At 42.3% G+C, this 21433-nt stretch overlaps 1 protein-coding gene across 4 annotated transcripts in view; it reads right to left on the bottom strand.

Annotated features, from left to right (window-relative positions):
- Positions 1-21433, bottom strand: part of LOC108934075 (kelch-like protein 13) — a 48458-nt gene that overhangs the window by 11423 nt on the left and 15602 nt on the right. For 2 of the 4 annotated variants that reach the window (XM_029251591.1, XM_018751576.2), the window contains exons 1-3: positions 20037-20224; positions 8088-8229; positions 3521-3653 (exon numbers count right to left, since the gene is read on the bottom strand). In XM_029251591.1, coding sequence (XP_029107424.1) covers positions 3521-3653; positions 8088-8229; positions 20037-20134 — 373 coding nt within the window. In that variant the 5' untranslated portion in view covers positions 20135-20224. Of the gene's footprint in view, positions 1-3520; positions 3654-8087; positions 8230-20036; positions 20225-21433 lie in introns of those variants that run through there. The other 2 variants (XM_018751578.2, XM_018751580.2) reach the window with 1 other exon arrangement.

Raw genomic sequence — 21433 nt, 5'->3', positions numbered from 1 at the left:
CTGGGGAAGTTGCACTGGAGCAATTTAGGGTAACCACCTTGCTGAAGGCTACTGCAGCTGAAGAAAGGATTCAAATCTACAACCATTGTGTCCAAAGGCAGCAACTCTAAATACTACGCTGCCTGCTACCACAATGGAGAATGACAAATTATTTCTTATTTCAAATATAAAAATTCTGGAAAAAAAAACTGTATCAAGCTATACCTTGTGTAACAGTTCCAATCCAAAACAATTACACTACACTGTAACTTGAATTCCATGTTACAGTGATATACTATTTAAGGAAACTTAATAATTCAAAAGTGCTATCCAACTTGGGAAAAGTAACTGTTCTCTGCTGTAAAACACCACAAAAATAACACACAATTTAAGAAGCAAGGACTACTAGAAAGCAGTTACTTGGCATTAGGAAGAGTATGGTACAGTCAGCATCATTTACATAGCTTTGCTTATAGTACATATCAACTCAACTTATATTTCTATTTTAAATTATTCAGTAATGCACGATTAGTAACTTATCTCAAGAACCACATGCGTTTTCCATAGCTTTCATGCAAAGCTCTTTTGTCTCATGACCCGCTTTGCCTGTCATACCCACATCCATAGGGTCGAGGTGGGGAGGGGAGGCATTTACAGGAAAGCCTCTTCAGACTATATGTGGTGAATGTGTCATAGAAACAGCGTCTCCCTAAATCCAGTTTAGCACGAGGCACATTCTATCACTACATTTCTCTCTACGTTGGCACTGAATATAACTTACAAAGCAAAGACATGAACACAAATGACATCAACAAAGACACAATTAACTCACCCAATTACACACGACTCCTACATAAGTGAGTTCCCACTGTTGAAAACATGCAGCCCTTTCTGTGGTGCAACTGATACCTGAAGGTTTTCTACCTTTGTTTAGTGCCATGAAGGTCATTTTTGAGAGCAGTAGCCAAAATGACACCTTTTAGGATAATAATCAGTTCAGGCGAGCGTTTCAATGCTCAGGTAGACAAAAACCTTGCACACTACAGACCAGAGTTAAGAACTCAAGATGCACCTTGCCTCACGCCCTACGCTTCTAGGATGGGTTCCGGACCACTGTGACCCTGCACTGGGCAATTATGGATTCAGCAAAGTATACAGGTCTTAGACAAATCCCATTTTCAAGCCCAGTTACTTCAGACCTATCCACGAACTACAGAGTTTCTTCTGTTCCAAAGAGACCGACTTAAAGATGAAGCTTTTGTGAATGTCTTGTATCCTTCTCTCGAGGGTGGCATGTAAATCTACATTTTAATTACATATTCATAGCCATTTTAGTCTCTTCAAACTAGTTTCCTAATCCTGTTTTTGGGAAGCCACCGTCTGCTCTGTTCTGTCCAGCTGAGCTCTTTATTAATTATGCTTGATGGAAAGGTTGATTGAATTATAATTGATTTGCAATAGCTGAATGTTTGCAACAATCCTTTCAAGGGTATTTCGACATTAATGAATTTTACAAATCTATTTTTGACATACATGCTGATCAGACTGGGGCAATTAAAGATTTTATTGAACTATGATAAATCAAAGAGTCACGGAATTCCTGTTTACCCAACTCTTACAAGTCCCAGAAATAACAGAATAATTAATTTTCTAATTTGTTTTAAGGGTACAAATCCACCAAAGCAGCTTCAGGTATTTTAAGCTAATATTAGCAATATAATATTAGTCTGCGGGGGTGCAGTGGGTTGGACCGAGTCCTGCTCTCCAGTGGGTCTGGGGTTCGAGTCTTGCTTGGGGTGCCTTGCGGCGGACTGACGTCCCGTCCTGGGTGTGTCCCCTCCCCCTCCGGCCTTACACCCTCTGTTGCTGGGTAGGCTCCGGTTCCCCGCGACCCCGTATGGGACAAGCGGTTCAGAAAGTGTGTGTGTGTGTGTGTGTGTGTGTGTGTGTGTGTATTAGTCTGCTTTTTGCAATTCACAGGATCCACTTGCAACCTTTAATAAACCTTAATTCTAGGTTAACAACATATAACTGCTCAGTTAAACCCAATTAAGAGAGTGGCTAGAACTAAATCAAGCAAACACAATGGATCCCCAGGAAGAGAATTTATTCAAAGTTTTAGTTTCTCCAGTTTGATTTCAGTCTGGATTTTTTGATCCCCTCTTCTCCTTTGCTGGCTGGACACTTTATTCTCTGTTCATAACCGTAACATGCTAAGCTTATGACTCAATTACTTTTTACATTCAAACACATATTCACTGAACTATTGGCTTCTGCCCCTGTTATTTTTAGTTGTGCTTATTACATGAATATATGTCTCCTTCAGGTATGTGTACAGTTTGCCGTTTGCTTCACCGCAACCTTGTGAATGTGCTCTGAGTCTGTCTTCAGGATAGAGTGCTATATAAAAATTAATTGCATTGCATTAATTAGACAAAGGAAAAAGGATCCTAAGAATCTAGATTCTATTCAAGAAAAAAACTTAATTTAACCATGGTCCAAAGTACCACTTTCTGTCAGCCCACTGCACACACATTTGCTTCCCTGTGGATCCTTAGATTCACATGAAAGCTTACTAGATCTAATGCATTTTTGAATCAGACGGTGTCATACATTACCTGTACCTCCAACATGACCTACATTTTTCTTTTGCTACGACAAGAGCTGCAGTATGGGAAATGTTCATATTTTAGTCGTATAATTAAAGAACGATAATTGAGGACGCAGCATGCGGCTTGCAGACGGGACAGAAATAAAAGGCTGCTACGGACCTTGGAGGGTCCTGCTGTGCTCCAGTGGAAGCCTCTTTCCCGGAGACTGACGAGCAAACTAAATTTACATCCATAATGCGACATTAAAAGCAGCACTGCAGTCTGGAATAACAGACAAATCTGCCTTCCAGCTACACGTGGTCAGGGTATAAGGACATGTCAAGAAAGCAAGGGTTCAAATTCAGCACACAGCTGAGGCTGGATTTCAAATGGCAATTGTGAAGCTGTAAGGCCACATTTCTGCAAGATGATCGAGGCAGGCAGGAGGCAAAATCTGTTCTTCATTTGAAGTAGACATGAGAGGTCACATTTGTTTGCTCTTAATCATGTGAATCATGGTAGGAAGGGAGCAGAATAGACATATAGAAAAATTATTCTTTTAAGATACGGAGGCGCTGCAGTTAATGCTGGTGTCTCACAGCTCTGGAGCTGTTTGGTGGGCATTGGGTTTGAATCCAGCTCAGGGTGCATGGACTTTGCATCCTGCAGACATGCGTGCAAAAAGGGAATGGCATTGACAACCATGGAAGTTGTTCATTTCAGTCGGACTCGACTCGATGACACAGTCATTCTTTTAGAATCTGTTGTTCGCTCCTTTTGAAACAAGATAATGAACACAAAGAAATAAATTATTACAGACAGCCATGCTGGCAAACCATAGTGCCAAACTAAAATCTTTGCCATCCAAGTTCTGAGTTGTTCCTGATGCCAATTTGCCCTAGCACCCTCCTGATCATAAGTGCGCCGTGAATCCTCGACAAGCTCCTTACCTGTAAACATGGCTTTGAAGTAGTCGCTGGAGGAGGCCATCATGGCCCGGTGGACTGGAAAAGCCTCATCCCCATCTCCTGCCACAAGCGTCACATCACAAAGTAACCCTTCTATCCTCAGCTGGTCAAATCCCTGCAAATGACAGGAGGTTATCCTTGAAAAGCAGGGCTTGTGCAACAATGCAATTTTACCTTTGTATAGAAAATGACGTTTTGCTGGGAAAATAGAAGTTAAGCAACTTGCTTAAGAGGACTTGAACTGCCTACCTCCTGGTTACATGTCTCTGCATTTAACCACTACAGGACCTCCTACACAAAGTACCTTGTATTTACTTACAGTCAGCAAACAGACTTAAGGAAAGAGTCAAAACTGTTTGATTTTTGCAGCAGGAGAACCATTGACTGCAGTGCAGAGGAGGAGTTATGGGTAAAGTGGGACTGCAGATTGTATACTAAGTTGAGGTGTGCCAAGGGCCATGGTATCGTAAATCCCTTCCAACAGAGCACAATGTGCCTACTAAATTATACAGAGGCAAGCAACCATTATATGACATATTTTTACCTCTTTCTGGGCACTGTTAGGCACTTATGGCTAAGTTTATTTTGCTCCAGACAAAACAGATTTCTAGCTCTATGTCTTTACAAGATTAATTGTCCAGTTCAGTCTTTTTTTTTTTTTTCCTGGGATCAGTGTTCTGCTTTATGACCTTCAGCGCTACCATCAGGTCAATTCAGAGGAAAAAAGAAAAAAAAAAACTGTACAATCAAAGATAAATAGGTTACAAGATTGGAAGACAATGCAACCTTTTGGAATCCTGTGAGGCATAAAGAATGAAGAGCATCTCAATCAACATCTTTATCACACTATACCTGGAAATACAAGTGGCACCATCTTTATGGCGTTGCACTTTAATTGCCGCAAATCCTTTCTCAGAAAAGGGTGTTACCGGGTACTACACTGCCAGTTATAACTGGTGGCCATTTAATCAAAAGTGATACCAAGCTATATGCTTTTTCACTCATAAGATGCTGTGTTTCACAGCATACTCTGGTTTCTATTAAGTGGCCACTGATCATAATTTAAAGAGAGGGGGAAAAAAAACTTCTTCCATTCTGACGCTTGCGAACATTACAGGATTAAAAGCTTAACTGTTAGGAACATGTGCCACATGATTGGTGGCGGCAGTTCCCTAATGATCTTGTAATAAAGGTAGAGCGGGCTACCAACTCGTTGTTTCAACTGAGCTTCTAATTCTGCCTGCCAGCTAATCTGTTCATGGAGCAGATGAAAAGCCAGAAAGCTATTCATTGCTTCGAGTCCATCGTGTGTGTAGCAGGGAAGTTTTACTCAAGACTATAAACGTGGTAAATATCTTAGGCATACTGCTTTCTTTGTGCCCTTGAGTGCCGACTGTGAAGAAGAAGAAAAGGTTAGGAAAAAAACAAAAGAAATGTCTCTGGACAATAAATCAAGAAATTGAAAAGGTAGTTTTTTTTTTTTTTTTTTTAAAAATAAAAATAAAAAAAACAATCCATTTCATGGGCATATAAATTTGACTAAGCAAACGTAGATATTGTCCTTCAAAAGCCTTTGGGGGTTTGTAATGAGAATGAAAGCGCTTAGTATATATATTCATCTGGCACAGATTTCATCATTACCTGAGCTTTATTTACACAGCCAAACAGAACAAACACGGAGGAAAAAAGCTCATGTGATTTACAGAAGCCATTGATCTTTGGTCCCCAGTAACTCAGGAACCTATTAAAATTTATTGAGCAAATTTACTCGTTCACCAAAACTTCTCCTCATTCTCAGAATGCAATTGAACAGCATTCCAAGAAAAAATGACAAGTTATTACATTTGCGTTTCCTAAACACTGACACCACACATTGGTGTAAGGAGGACAACTCTTACGTTAAGAGACTGAACTCAGACAGGGAACGTGTTCACCCTGAGGTCTGGACCAATCGTCTTGAGATGAGAATTAAAACAACTCTGGATCAAAATGTGGGGGGGCAAAAAAAAAAAAAAAAAAAAACACAGCACCACAATCAACTAATGGTGGGCTTCAGATAAAAAGAAATTAAAGAGCAGTTTATATTGTTATAATGAGACTAGTGCTTCATCATGGCCTCATTACTGCTTAGATGCTAATTAAAATGAGGTGTGACTAACTGTGCTTACTGTCATCATTTGATCAATATGTACAATACAATGGCTTCTTGTATTTCTTCACTATTCTATGTTACAAAATTTCTTCTTGCAGCAAAGCAAAAGCAACCTGCATTTTTTCATACAGTCATTGGCTGGCTGTACAAAAACACACTCAGACAATAGTAAAACAGAAGAAGAGTGTGCTACCATCATCATTCAAGTCACTTACAAAGTGTTTAAAGTGTACAGCTCCAGTTTGGTGCTCCTGAATGTCAGTGATCAATAGCAGGATGAGGGGAACGCAGGACGTTTATATTTATGAATTTGTCAACAACAGGCACTGAATAGGGGTTTGTGGTTGAGAATGTTTCATCTTCAGTCATTTTAAATTAATCTTAATGCAGCTCCAAATCAGTAAAAAATGCCAAAATGAAAAGTATTTTTTACTTACTATAGCTACAGCCACAATATTTACTTAACCATAAATAAAGAGAAAGATCTGTTTTATTAAACTTTTATTGTGTAGATGATAAAGTTGAAAGAGGCCCGAAGCTGATGAACATGCTTATGTAATTAATCAGCGAACAGCATTGAACTGGAAGTGGTGGAGATTATGTGTTTTTTAATTTTCAGTAATTTGAAATGAGTTTCAATGTGCATACCATTTGAGGTTAATAAAAATTTTAAGTTTTACATGATCTAGGGGCGTCGTGTGGGGAATATCCTGCCTCGTGCCCTATGCTTTCGAAATGTGCAAACCCCTGCAAGCCTGCAGTGGACAAACACACACACACACACACACACTTTCAGAACCGCTTGTCCCTTACGGGGTCACGGGGAACCGGAGCCTACCCGGCAACATAGGGCGGAAGGCCGGAGGGGGAAGGGGACACACCCAGGACGGGACGCCAGTCCGCCGCAAGGCACCCCAAGCGGGACTTGAACCCCAGACCCACCAGAGAGCAGGACTGCGGTCCAACCCACTGCGCCACCGCACCCCCCTAGTGGACAAACAGTTACTGATAATGGATAGAAGAAACAGAGTATTTTGTTGTGTTTATTATGCCCTAATAAGCAGAGGGAGAGATGTATTATTGAGCCATTACTGTTTGCAACTTAGAGGTAAAAGTTAACTTTGTAGTCATTAACAGATATCCAGACAGATACAAAGAAAATTGGAAATCTGTTTGTAAGTCGAGGACACAGTGTACAGGCATCCTCATTCTGTGGTTAATATGATAAGTGGAAATTTCCCCGATTATTAAGCTAATTATTATTTAGTCAGTACACCTACTGCATCCTTACCTAAAGCATCTTGTATGGATTCATTCAGTTACACAAAACTCACCCTACCACTCATCCACTTTCCCCATTTCATTTGCCACAGGTATATTCTTTTACTTTGGAGAGCTTTGTGTCTCAGTCTAATCTCAATTGCTGTAAGAAATTATACCTGCAGATGATGAGAAAATACAAACTTGGAATGAGAGTGCAAAATCAAATAAGACTTTTTTTTTTTTCCTCCAACAAAATGTATATAACTATGTGCCATGTAGTAGATTTGTCATAGTAATAAATGGCACTGAAAATCAGGATGACTTAAAGTAAGGATTAAGGACTGATGACTAACAGCTGATTAAGAATGATGACTGAGAACAGCTTACTGAATTCCCCCCCAGGGATCAATAAAGTATTTATCCATCTCCTAAGTATCTATCTAAACGGATTCATACTGAGAGTCCAGGCCTCGGTCTGCCAAGAGCTTCATATGTCAACCTTCTCAACATAAAGTTGTAGCACAGATTTCTTTGCATCTCGTATCCTTTTCTACTGTATTCAGACACCTTCTGTCACCAGGGCAACGAATGGTAAACGACAACCCGGACACATCTTCCAGGCTGCCGTTCAGCAAAGGCAGACAGTACTGGGGCAACTCCCCTCCCCCCCCCACTCTCACCCTGCTGCTTGGGGCTAATGAAGGTCTTTGAGCAGAGCAGAGCGATGATGATGACAGTGACGATAACGATTGCGGGACTGAAGGTCCTTTCGGCACTGCTGTTCCAGCTAGGCCAGATGGCAGCACCAGCTTCCCTCGACACCGAAGCTTAATTACAGGACAAAACCTGAACTTTCTCATTCTACAGCTGCAGAGGCCTACGTCGCAACTGTGCCTCCCCCACAGAATTCAAGACCCTCTTTTTACAGTCTAAACCCACTCAAATTAAGCACCCTTTGTACACTTCACAGCCGACTGTGAAAACCCAGTACTTTCTAACCGCGGTGTTGTGAAAATGTTTCCTGCTCTTTTCATTCTCTTTACGTCCTGTGGTGCAGCAAGAGTTCTTAGCATTCTCAGCATTGTCAAATTATTACTTTTCTGTTATGAGGTGGCTCAACGGAGGGGTACTCACCTGCAGGACCACAGAACTGTGGGTGTTGCTGGTGAAGAAGCGGGTGTTTCCTGTTTTTGAAGCCTGAAGGTGGGAGGACACGCCCATATCACCGCTCCCGAGGGACACTTTCATGTGAGGGTCGTCGTCCTCCACCAGAGATCTACAGGGAAGGTGGAAGGAGGACAAGAGAAGAGACAGGAAAATTAGGTAAAGCTGAATTCAACACAATCCTGTCTGACAGTGCTTTTTTTCATATTAACATTTCATATTCATTTTGCGGTGTGCTGTTTTAAGAACAACAACCTGACACGACTGGAAGACCGGGCTGTATACACAACCCAGCGGAGGTGCACTGCTTCTGAAGTGGAAACAACAAAGCTGAGAAACATGCCAGGCAAAATACACAGGAGATCAACTCATGCAAAATCAAGTGAGACGCTTCCATGACATTATAAGAATGTGCTCAACTGAACATTTTTAAGAACAAAATAACTGCAGAAACTGGGCATTATCCTTCTGTAAACCTTAAATGACTATAAATAACCAAGCAAGGCTGATTCAAAATGAAACGGACTTTGCAAATGTTTTTGCCACCTTACAACTCTATATCGGTAGGAGAGAAAGCCTAGCTCTGGGAGGCTGCACGATTTATTAATGTATTTATTTGCATAAAACGGAACCTTAGTTGAGTTTTCGGGTGTAAATTAGACAGCAATTAAACTGCATTCTCGTAGAATCAGGACACTACAGGACCAGGACTGAATGACTCCTGTTGTGCGTGAGCAACGATGCCTTAGACATAGCACAGGTGAAACATGCTGTAAAGAAACATAGTCAAGGTGGTTTTCAAGCACAAGGAAATCTCCACTGGAGAGGAGGTGTTTTCCGAGAGAAGCCAGAGATCATGCTAATGTAAGTGGTTTACTATGGTGCTCGAATATACACCACAACAGTTAATGAAAGAGATTTCCTTCCCAAATGAACTGAGTCATTTATTATTCGCTTGGCCTATTCATACAAAACCTTTCACTGTGGGGAAAGCCCAAGTTGTCTCATTAAAGAATCTCTCGGCCAAGAAAATAACGGCTTTACTATTGTCTGCTCCCCTGGTTTGCAGACTAAGCCTATTTACCTCATATAAACTACAATAGCAGTCAACATGAATGTGTATGTCATATTGCCACATTAATTTGTCCTTCGGAGGAAGGCCTGCTTGTCACAACATTTACCCAGAGCTGGAAAATCCTGTAAAGAGTAGGAGGCTGTCGACCCATGGCTCTGTAAGGAAGCGATGGGGGGGTTAATCACTATGACACTGCTGCAAGATCAACCAGCCTGTCCTTCAGAGGTCTTCCAGCAATGCTTGCAAATACACAGAAGACAACATAAGGCAACACAAACAGCATCTTTCCAAAGTGCCATCCCTGGAGTTTGGGATTGTTAGTTGCCTTAAATAAAGAAAGCCTAAAACTGTTCCCCAACACGTGAATTTTGCAAGTGTACAGCTGTGAAACTTCACTTCATCAGAATTACATCTTAAATCAAACTGTGATGAAATGGTTTCTGCTTCAAAGTATGGTTTATCGGTCTGTATGTATGGACGGCTTGAAAAAAAGCACAAAGAAACAAAACGTACACTTCGAAAGGATTTCAAATGAAGACCTATATTTTAACGTGTAGTGCTTATTTGAATGTCGCATTTCATTAATTAAGAACAACTCATTAACATACACTTTATAGGGGATTCCGTTTCCTTTCATTTCATTCCAAAAATAAGGCTCAGCTGTTTTCCTTACACTCTTGGCAGCTGTGATTGGGTTTCACATGGTGTGAGCCAGTAGAGAAGGCGAAATCCAAAACCTTTCATTCACCAACTAAGGGGCAAAATTCCTAACAAAGGTCTGAAACCCAGAACGGGGAGAGAGAAAAGGCCCAATCTGAAGCAATGGTACCGTTCAGAGTCAAAATATTTCAGTGCTCAGATTTATTTTATTTATTTTCTATTGTTAGGTGGTAGGCATGCACCACACAAACGGAAAGAAAATTAAAGTGCGGCTTCTCTTCCGATTTGTTCCACACTCCCGCCCCTCAAATTTCCATCCTGACATACTTATTACTTTATCAGACACCATGACCTGCAGTAACCATCAGAGATTACCAGAACATTGAGAAAAAAGTATGCAGCTTCTGGTGCAGGCCATGATGATATCCCAGCCTCTACCATTAAGCCTCTCCATCTGATGCATCTGATGTGTCTGACCTTGTGTCTGGAAAAATCACTCCTGTGTTTCCCACCTCATCTTCCTCCATTGGCTGCCTGTAGCTGCCCATGTCGAGTTCGGAACTCTGGTAACAGCCCACAAGGCCATTAAGTGATCTGCTCCCTGGACCTGGTCAATCAGTACGCTTCAATCAGACCACTACACTCCACCACCTTTGAGCGTTTGGTGGTTCCACGCACAAGAGGCCCGAAATCAAAATTCTTGATTGTGGCTATAATCTGTTGAATCCGTCTCACATTTAAGAAAAGTCTTAAAACACATCTTCTATTGCCACCATAAACTTGCAGTACCTGATTCTTTAAATAATAATAATAATAATAATAATAATAATAAAAAAAAAAACCTAGTGTATCAATTCTATATGCAGCAACCGGTATAATGTACAAACTGTGGTATTGGACTAATTGACTGTACTTTAAGAATTGCATATCTGTATGTGTCTCTTTCTGTTGGTGAAATGCACTGTTATTTAAGCTGTACATTCCTTTGGAGAACAGCACCTGCCAAATGAATAAATGTAAATATAAATGTAACCCCTGGCAGAGAAAATAAAATTCATATTATGTATTATATAATATAATGCTCATGCCTGCCCAAACTCTGATGAACTTGCACCCTGACCAAATCTGCCGCTCCTGCTGTAAAGAATGGGTAAGGCAAGAACTGAATAACACAGGCAAGAGGTGTGCTTTCACCAGTGAAGTGACCCATGAAAGCGGAAGGAAAGTGGGTCATCCAGACTACAAAGGAACAACTGCAACTGAATTTAAAAAAATAAGTAAGTAAATAAATAAATAAAGCCGCAAATGTATTCTGATCCCCAGTGAAGACAACTGGTAAACATCGGTCCTAGGATCTCATTACTTAGACAAAGGAAAGCGTATAAATTACAGTGCATTTTGCCAGGTGGGTCTGCCAGTGCCCTTATAGCATAAAAAGGGCTGAAAGTTATACTTGGACTCATGTAATCACACCACTATCCCATTCCAAAAGGAATATCTATGAATACATATGCCAAGTTGGAATCAAACATCAGGCAAAACACTAATGGCAAAATAATGTAATTAAGGAAGTTAAACTGGTTGTACCAGAGAGTATCAGCATACACACCAGTATAAGGATTGCGTTTGACACTCCTGATGTTTTGGCCACCCTCTAATCACGTATAATTCAATACAACTGCATCTGGTCCAGTCAATAGTTCTCAAAGCATCAGCTACATCCTTGGGGCTGGAAGTGGTGGGTAATGTCATTAGCAGTGACACACAACAGCATAAGCACTATGTATGTTTTCCCCATCGCTCCACTTAGCGTCATCTGATTATGAGGAGATAAGGGTGCTGGGAGTACGAGGCTAGATGGCTAAGCAGCTCTTTTCAGAGCTCATTAAACAATAGGGAAGAAGCAGCAGATTATGTCTCAGCTGTGGCTTCTACTCAAGGTCTTAAATGGGAGAGTCCTTTGAGTAAGTGTCACCATATACTGTTCAAGCATCCAAGGCCAGTAGGTCCAGTTTCAAAAGGACAAACAGCAGCCTGTCAAGGGCACAAAGTGAACCTTTATAGGCAAAACAAAAAGAAAATCTTGGGTTTCTAAGCTCATACTGTTTTTTTCCCATAAAAGAAGAAAAGGTTTCGATTCCATTACTGTATGCTTGAAATCTAAGGATTCCATTAAACAGTTTGACTGCATATCCTGTGTCTAAGAACAACCCTGTCCATGGAGGCAGACATAGTCTACATTATTATACTTAAAGCTTTCTGTGATGTTTGTTTTTTTAAGAGCAAAACTGCTTTCTGCCTTATATACACACCCCATTTTTACTTCTTCGCACAGCCCAAAAATACACACAAACAGCCACAGAAACACAGTGGATCACCTCTAGTTTATCCAGGTGAAACACACGTCCCTTCAGATGAACTGCAACGTAGCTGATTAAAGAGATCAAATTGAATGGGCTTGGCCTACAGTGCCCCTTAATTGCTTTCATAAATTAGATTATCGCTATTATAAATACTCATTAAAAGCCTGGATCTCACGAACGACTGGTTTTCCTATCATGAGTCAGAGACAACCATCTCCACAGCGGTACGATTTTTCTGCAGCCATATAGCTTCTGATAATTCTGAGCCACACATCATCTTGCCATGAGCAAGAAAGAGCATGGAATAACTGATTCCACTGAGAAGCTGGAACATGGGGGCTGGGGCAGGAGAAACATTACCAATGCATCACCACACGCATCCAATGCCGACTGAGGAGCAAGGTCAAATACACAGTCACGCGCGTGGAGAACTGCAGCCTGGTTACATCCAACGTGTGGTGTTCTTCTCCGGTGGTTGCTTTCATCATCATCTTAATCACTGTCATTGTCATTATTGGTTTAGGCAGTTATTTTTAAGACTGTAAGTGTGGGAGGATGAATATTGCAGTGTCCAAGGCTCAGCGACTGTTTGTGAAACTGAAAGAACAGCATCTTGGGACCACTTCCACAGTGCTAATCAGAGCAACTCAGTAGGAATGCAGAACAACAGATTTCATTCTTCCTCCCAGCAGACAAACAGGATGGATAATGCTGCAAAAGTATACGATCACAACGTACATTACAAAACCACATACGAAGATTCAATAACTAGGTACTTAACCAAGTGTCAAGATGCTGTGATTTCAGGTTGGGCCATAGATGTATGGATTACTTTTTCCTAAACTGATACGTTCATGCAAAGTTACTGACAGATTCTTCTGGTTGTTGACGCAGGATATCTTTACCGGAACAGTTCAGGGAAAATATTCTTATCAACGGTCCAACAGCTGTTGTGGCAGTGAGACTTAAACTGCCAGCATTCTGGTTGCAAGCACATTTCCGTAATCGCAAGAGTACCCAACACCCAGGATAACGAATGTTGGGAGTGCTCAGTTAGTCGGGACTGAGGAGATGTCTCAAGTTGGGAAGATCAACCCACTCTTGCTACAGCCTTTAGCAACTGCAGAATCAGTCAAAATATCTAGCACTTCCAACATGACTAAATGGGATTTCCAAATTTGGGGCAAATATTATCCATCAAATAAACATACAAACAAAACATGAACTAAATAAATAATCAGTCACTGCAGCAATTTTAACCCTAGAATGTATGGTGAAGTGATTCGTCTTATATGCGAGTTTACAGAGCAGCGTGTCACAAGACGTAAGATGTTTTGCAGCACAGAAAAAGACAATGCCTTTTAGAAGAATAGTCTCCCCAGTATTCACAACATGGGTCAAAAATGATTCATTTTGTTATACTAATTACGAGGGGGTGCGGTGGGGTTGTCCTGGTCCTGCTTTCTGGCGGGTCTGGGGTTCGAGTCCTGCTTGGGCTGCCTTGCAACGGACTGGCATCCTATCCTGGGTGTGTCCCCTCCAGCCTTGTGCCCTGTGTTGCCGGGGTTAGCCTCTGGTTCGCCGTGACCCCGCTTGGGACAATAGGTTTCAGACTGTGTGTGTGTGTTATGCTAATTTCTATACTCCACTGTCTCATTGTTTACTGATCCACAATTTATTAAAAATGTAAAATGTCATGTTTTATAACACAGAAATACAAAATTATATGCATTTTTAGAATTCCCCACAAAATGCAGAAAAGGACCCCCCCCCCCCCCCAAAAAAAAAAAGATTTTCCAAAATATTTCTGGACTGGCAAAACATGGGATTATCCATTTTGAACATTTCCAAAAAAACCAAGATATTTGGGTCAAAATGACCCCCCTTATGGATTGTAGAAAAGCAACGTATTTTAGGCGTCCAAAAGAAAAGGTTATGATACAGTTATCAGAAGCAATATAACCATATGTTGTTGAAATTCAATTAAAATCAGACTGCTGAAAGTGTCACAGATAACTAAACTTCTGTATTTTCGTTCCGCTGTAACAGACGGAACTTATGCTGTCTACGGAAGTGTGTTGGACTTAAGAGCCCACCTCTGTGTTGTTGTCAAGGATTTGCTAAAATGTAATTCTTGGATTGTTTAGAGTACCCTTGTGGCCAATTGCCACGCTTTCCCCAGTCACAAAATCGCACCAGCAATTTCTATTTTCCAATTTCATAAGTGTTTCTGGCCATGGAGGATAGCGCTTTCCGCAAAGAATGATGTGTTCCAGAGCATTTCAAATATTCTGCTGCATTGCCGGCTTTGGGTCTGACTGAAAGTTGTGACAAAAAAAGCGTCAGAAAGTACTGAAAATCACAAAAGAAAGACAGATTCTGTAATTTTGCACTGCGCTTCTTTTCTTCCCTGGACTACAGCATTTTAGGATTAACTAGTAACTTCCAGAACAGTAGCAAATTCCATCATTTTAATGAACTTGCTCATTGAAATATTCAACTCACTCCAATTCACTCCCTTGTTATGCAGACACTCCATATATGGTTATTAAACTATCGAGACGTCAAGAATTGGTGTAAGAGCACCAAATATGGGCTGAGCTGGAAATGTCTGACCATCGGGAGCCAAATAAGTCACCTGCTCAGATTGGTTATGATAACTACGTTATACCATACAAAGTGATGTAAAAACCATTTTCTTACGTATCATGTAACACGTTGCGTTGCTGCCAGAGTCCTCATTTCCCACCACTAATGAACTAGCTATTATTTGCTCCATTTTGTTTCCATTTCCCACTTTGGGACATTTATAGTACATCTATCACATTCATAAGTTACTTAAGCAGCAAACAAATAAGATGTTAAAAATTAGTTTTTAGCTTCTGTTTCCACGCAATGTGAAAATGTATCATGAAACAAGGGATTGTGGGGGGATAATAAAAGAACACGAATAGGAAATAAAAATCAGAAAGAAATGAAAATCTGTGAAAGTTTGGAACAATATTTATACTTGGAATATAAATGGCTGTGTATTTGTTGGGTCATTTTAGACTGAACTTGGGGAATAGGTTCTTCCGTATCTGGTCCCTCGCCTCACACAGGCATATTCAGAAAAAAATTAGTTTTAGTGTACGTCTATAAGTAATGTAGGCATCATAGAAACTGACACTATTGAAAGGAATTCCAATAAAGAAACTCTGAAACTAGTCTCACAAACTGTAATAAATACTCCCATGCGAGTACAGCATAGATATACCAACATCAATCAATGAATATCTACAACCATCAATGAACATAAGGAACATTCATTTACTCCCCCAAAATAGACACTTTTTTAGCTCATCACTTCCCCCAATTTCTCGACTTGCTGCAGTTCCTGGGTAGAACGTAGTTGTTCTAAGTGACCCGCTTATACACAACATCCATCCTCAGCTTTGGGAACATCAAGCTTGTCATGCTATTCGTGGCTGTTTGTAGCAAGGTTGGCCACTCATTGCAACTGTGTATTACGTGCTGCAGTTGCAGGGCCGAAGATTATAAAGTAAAATGTGGTTATGCAATTGTAATAGCAGCTAATGTAATTATAAATATTCATAACAGCTGCCGGGTGCCGAAAGAGAGCCGGAACTCAATGCATTCTTTGTGCGTTAAGAAAGTATGCTGAGATGAAGTTACCTTTTTATCACGAAAGTAATAGTAAGGACAGTAATAATGAATAACTTCCTTCATTAAATTGCATAATTTACCAGGAAAAGACCTCATAAGATGTTTTATTCAGGCATTCCATGTTCTCTTTATCAAGCATTTATCCAACGGGATATTTAAACACCTTGCTCAGGGTTGAAAGATCAACCACCCACCTACCCACCCAAGATGCCGATGTACATGTACCACGTCCGGGTCACAAGCCTCGCGTTCTTACTCATAGCTCTGCCCACTGCCTCCCTTGGTCGTTCCAGTGGGGGTGGATGTGTGATCTATCTTCCCAGGGATTAAGCTGAGGAAGCAAGATGACAACTTTGAGTATGATATGAATTTTAAGCGCAAAGGGTTTTTGTTATGGTAGGCGTGAGTCACGGATTCTTGACTCAAAATGTGCTTAGCACAAAAGCACTTCAACAAGTGTACACAGACACCACCTAAATCCCCCAGTATCTCCTAAACATCAAGGAATGCTGCAGAAGCTCATTTAAACACATACATTATCAAAGTCTATCAGAGCAAAATTTCACAGAAAGAAACACCTATTAAATATAACGCAACTGGAAATATAGCTGCTATTCAGAGTCATTTACTTCTTAAGTTCATAAGAGTACAATTAACCCACGTATCACAGTTACCGATACTAATTCGGCCTGCATACCCTGCAAATTACGTTTACTGATAGTACCCAAAGTATGGCGGCGAACAGAACATGACCTCATGTTCATTTAGAGATTTAAACCTCTAAAAATTTAGATATTCAGTGTTTAAAGCATTGTTTCTTCCCCTTTCACTGCGTCACACATTTTACGTCTCATGCTACAGGCTCGGATTTGCATATGCGTGCTGAAACAGGCTGTTTCAAAGAGCCAGGACATTATTTGAAACCATTCTGAAAAGCAAGTCATGCCAAACAATGCATCTGTCCTTGTAAGTTAGCATCATGGGAGGTCGTGGCATGAAGTGGGGGGGGAGACAGGGCAGCTGGGCTGAAATCAAAGTGTGCCGCACCCTTCAGTGGCCTTGCTGGAGGACAGGTCTGGGTTATTATTACACTCAAGTGAAAGCTTAGGTTGTTTTCCTGCACATTGGTACCTGATGAAATGTGGCTGTCGAGAGACAGTTGGGGGCATAAAGAAAAGATGTGTGTGATAAAGCAGCTTTGCTCCTGTTTTCACTGGGCCAACGTTCACTGTTGAGCGCTATTAAAACATGAGTGATTTTGTGCAAGTTACAGAGTGTGTTTACAGACCAGCGCTCTGCCTCAGTGATTTAGCACTGTATCTCAGGTTTACCAGAGTTTTATAACTACTCACGTGATGTATACTGGTTCATGTGGTGCTAAGGTGCCAAACTGACTGCGCCCAATAATCACGTGTCTGCATCCAAACCTCTCATTCTGTTGATGAATAGATTTTTTTGTGTTGTTTTCTGAGATGTACGTCGCTCAGGAGGAAAGTGTCCACAAAATGAATAAATGTAAATGTTTGACCTACATGACAACACATCTAAAAAGACATTGAACCGATGCTGTTCTCTGAAATTTGTGTCCTGTGTTTCCCACAACACAGTAGATAAGGATAAAGACTTCTGGCATGAAGGTCACTGATTCAAGTCTCAGAAAGAACCCAGTCATTGAACCCTAGAGAAGGGTACATAACCAGTCGTAGAAATGGGTGAAACTATGTCACTCGGGAAAGAAATAGCTAAATAGACAGCTGGTAGCGTAGTGGTTGGCGCTGCTGCCTTTAGATCCAAAGGTCGCAGGTTCAATCTCCACCTCTATTTGTAAAATCCTTGAGCAAGGTACTTACCCTAAATTGCTCCAGTAAAATTACCCAGCTGTATAAAGGGGTAAATAACTCTAACTTGTTTTTGAGAAAAGCATCAGCTAAATAAATAATTGTAAAGCTTAACAAAAAGTTTTTTTTTTTTTTTTTTTAAATTAAAAAAAAAAAAAAATCACCCATTAACCCCATGAAAATTCCATTCTATCTTCTGAAACCCCACTGGTTCCACTTCCACCACTGTCCTCGTGGCAATGGCCATAACCTGAATCAATTCAGACTGACCAGTGGCTGATAAAAAGACTAGACAAAAATCAACTGTAGGTCATTACAAGCTCTAGTTTAATTGTTTTAGTACTTTAATTACCGACTATAGCCTGTACTTGCACTTTGTAATTTGCATTTTAAATGCACTGTGCATTTCCACTGTACCCTCCTATAGCATCTGCTAATGCCCTGTAAATTGGCCTGCGTCAAGCCATCTGCCATATAAATAAAGAACAACAACATTAGCATCAGTAACACTGGACTCTGGGGACTGCAGGAAAGTTTTTCAGTGTAAAAATGAAAAACAAACACAAAATCTCCAGCAATATCCAAGCACCCTTTTGAAGCTAGCCTTTTACGGGGTTACACTGCCCATCTAACACTATCACAGTGCTCTGGATGGTTGGCTTATGGTGAAGGGGACGAGTCTCAGTTAAATTTGCTTTCGCTTTGGGGAGGAGAGGCATGGCTCGGTGAATAATGCCTTTGCCTTCACTCTTTTCTGGGGCAGCCGCAAAGAAACAGCAGAGTGAGCGTCCATGCAAAAACGAGGTACGGACCAGCTGGTGCCAGCGGCTAAGAGCGGTGCCTTCAGCGTGAACCCTCCGTCACCCAGCAGGGCAGCGGCTATATTTAGGTACAAACCGGAATTGGGGGTTAGGGGTGGGGGTCGCCAGGTTCCACCGCACTGCATCCCCTCATGTCCCTGATGGGTGCCAATCAATACCTATTCAAGTCTGACCCCACCCTGCCAAAGCTACCCATCTCTCATTGCGGCAGGTGGAGCAAAATGGCTTGTGATCCCTCCTCTCTAACAGCACAGAAGGCCAAAACTGACCCATAATTAGTGGGTTAGCAGCAAGACAGCTTGAAAACATTACATAACACATGTAGAACAAAAATAGCAACAGGGCAGGGTTGCAGCTTTGTCCTTCTAGACCATGACGGGCCCTTTATGATGATTTATGATGAGCCCCGCACAGTAAAAATACCCCACAGAGGGAGAAGGAGATATTATAGTAAAACTTAAATACACACAAATAACAAACTGCTTGTGTGTAATAACAAACTACAAACCAATAATTTCTTGCAGCTGCTGGAGGCGACCTAGCTGCACGCAACGCGCAGTATTCCGAATAATAAGCTTTGTCGCTGGCGTGGACGGGCTCACATGGGCATACGGGGGTCCACGGCTGCCGGCGCATGGGGGCTCAAGCGCAGCAGCACACCAAAACACGGAGCACGAGCCGAAACTGCACACATCGCATGGAAGGAACAACGAAGCCACACCTTCGACAACACTTCCGATAACAGAGATGGTAAGTTGAGAAAAACTCAAAGAGACGTTATTAAAACACCTTATGATTTTCCCAATTGTGGAGACTTTTGAGTCTCTTTCTCTCTCTCTCTCACACACACACACACACACACACACACACACACACACACACACACACACACACACACACACACACACCATTTCTGAGGCATGATGGACTCAACGTGTGTGTTTACTATCCCGCCTGCCTACGCTCCATTTATAGCCTGTGGCTCAATGTGAGAGGGGTTCAAACCCCGTGGATGGGGCAGGAGAAACGCAACCTTCTTTGTAACAGCTCTGCTCACCATCCCCCCCCCAAATCTCAACAATAAAACACAATGAGCATCGGAACCAAGGGAACACAAGCAGCCCCCTCTAACCCTCCCCGAGCCAGAGTCCGCATAGCTGGGTATGAACGAGTTGGGGAGGAAAGGTCACAATACGTGCATCCAGTGGCGCTGTTCGCGCAAGGGGAACACATCAAACGAGGCAGCTTCCTACAAAACGGATCATCCACACACACACACACACACACACACGCACACACACACACGCACGCGCACGTACAGGAGCACGGAGCTCTCTAATTCTGCTTATGCAGGAGCAAAGGAAATATAATGAAAATATATTAAAAGCACCTCCAGAATACACCGAACACAAGCGAATGCAGCTATCCCCGACATACTAGGCAGGATTTATGAGATTTTTTTTTTTTTTCTTCCTTCAACTGACATTTCTACTCACATGTAGGCTGGCGAAAGCGGAGAGGACCTGGACGTCTTGAGCACGGGCACTGGGAATTTCCAGCTAACGGGGGAACCACTCTTCCATTTCAGCGGCATGTTGTCGTGGCGGCTGCTACACTAGCGACGGCGGAGCGTGTTTCCATAGCAGGCTGCCGGCCGGGGCTCCCATCCCACACTGCCGGGCCGCGCGCGAGGAGGACGGCTGCGGCCGAGGGCGGAGCGGAGCCGAGAGGAACCGAGAGGAGTGGGAGGGGGTGAGGAGGGTGGTGGTGGTGGTGGGGGGGGCGGCGACAGTGCTCTGCCGGCGACCGTGGGAGCCGAGGTTTCCGCGCTCCGCAGGCTGGCTTAGGCGCCGTTCTCCGGGCACCTCCTCAATTTTAAACTCCTCTCAAGTGTTTCTGCCCCCCCCCCCCCAACCTCCCGAGCTCTTCGACGACTTTGTCTTACGGGCTAAACAATAGTGCCACCTTGTTCAGGGAGTGCTGACTGCAGTACTGTACGAGCAGAAGGAGGGAGGTAGCAGACTACACTAAATTGAGTTATACTGTAGCAGAATGCAGCTTTATGTCTTACCCACAAGAGAAATATTACTGAAGGGCCTTTCACAATGACATCTCCACGTTTTTTTCAGACCTCAAATGAATGGTAGAACTGCATGGAAGATAACATCTAAAATGCTTTAAAAAAAAAAAAAAAAAAAATAGTAAGAAAGAATCAAAACAAAGCCAAAACAACAACAACAAACACAGCAACGGTCGAATGGGACGGACAGCAGTTTGCTGAAAGTACAGCTGTGTGTGTGTGTGTGTGTGTGTGTGTGTGTGTGTGTGTGTGTGTGTGTGTCTGTGTTGCGTGGTTTCCGAGACGTACCTACAGAGAACACACTTCCCATCCTTGGCCCACTCTTCCTCTGGGCAACAGCAAAAGAAGAAGGAGATCAATCTGAGCATTGCCCTGGGCTCAGCTGCTAGCGCAGGATCAGGAGCTGAATTTCAGTTGCCAAGGCACCCCCTGAAACACTCACGCACGCCATCCTGGCTGTCATCCCCCCTCCCAACACATCCCCCAAGACCCCATGTGCTCACAGTTCCATCTAAATAAAAGAGAAGCTCATTTCCAAGGAGCAGTGGCTCTGCTTTGGAGTGCAGAGGAGCCAAACATCAGGCAGGTGGAGGCTCCGATTCCGCCCTCTGTGAGACACCGTCCTCTGCACTCTGTGCTTAAAACAAGTGCTTTCGTATGTGCCTCTGCCAGCCCTTGCCCAGTTCATCCTTTCACGTGTGATCAGCAATCCCTCATGCATTTTGCAACAGGCAGGCTTGCCATGAAGATAGCGACTCTCATTAAAGCACCCGACCCGACCCTCTCCAGCAGCCTGACACTTGCGGCAGTGAG

This window comes from Scleropages formosus, chromosome 4 (genome assembly GCF_900964775.1).
Source record: "Scleropages formosus chromosome 4, fSclFor1.1, whole genome shotgun sequence".
Classification (NCBI taxonomy): Eukaryota; Metazoa; Chordata; class Actinopteri; order Osteoglossiformes; family Osteoglossidae; genus Scleropages; species Scleropages formosus.
Note: the sequence above shows the minus strand (reverse complement) of the source record. Positions and strands in the feature narration are given on the sequence as shown.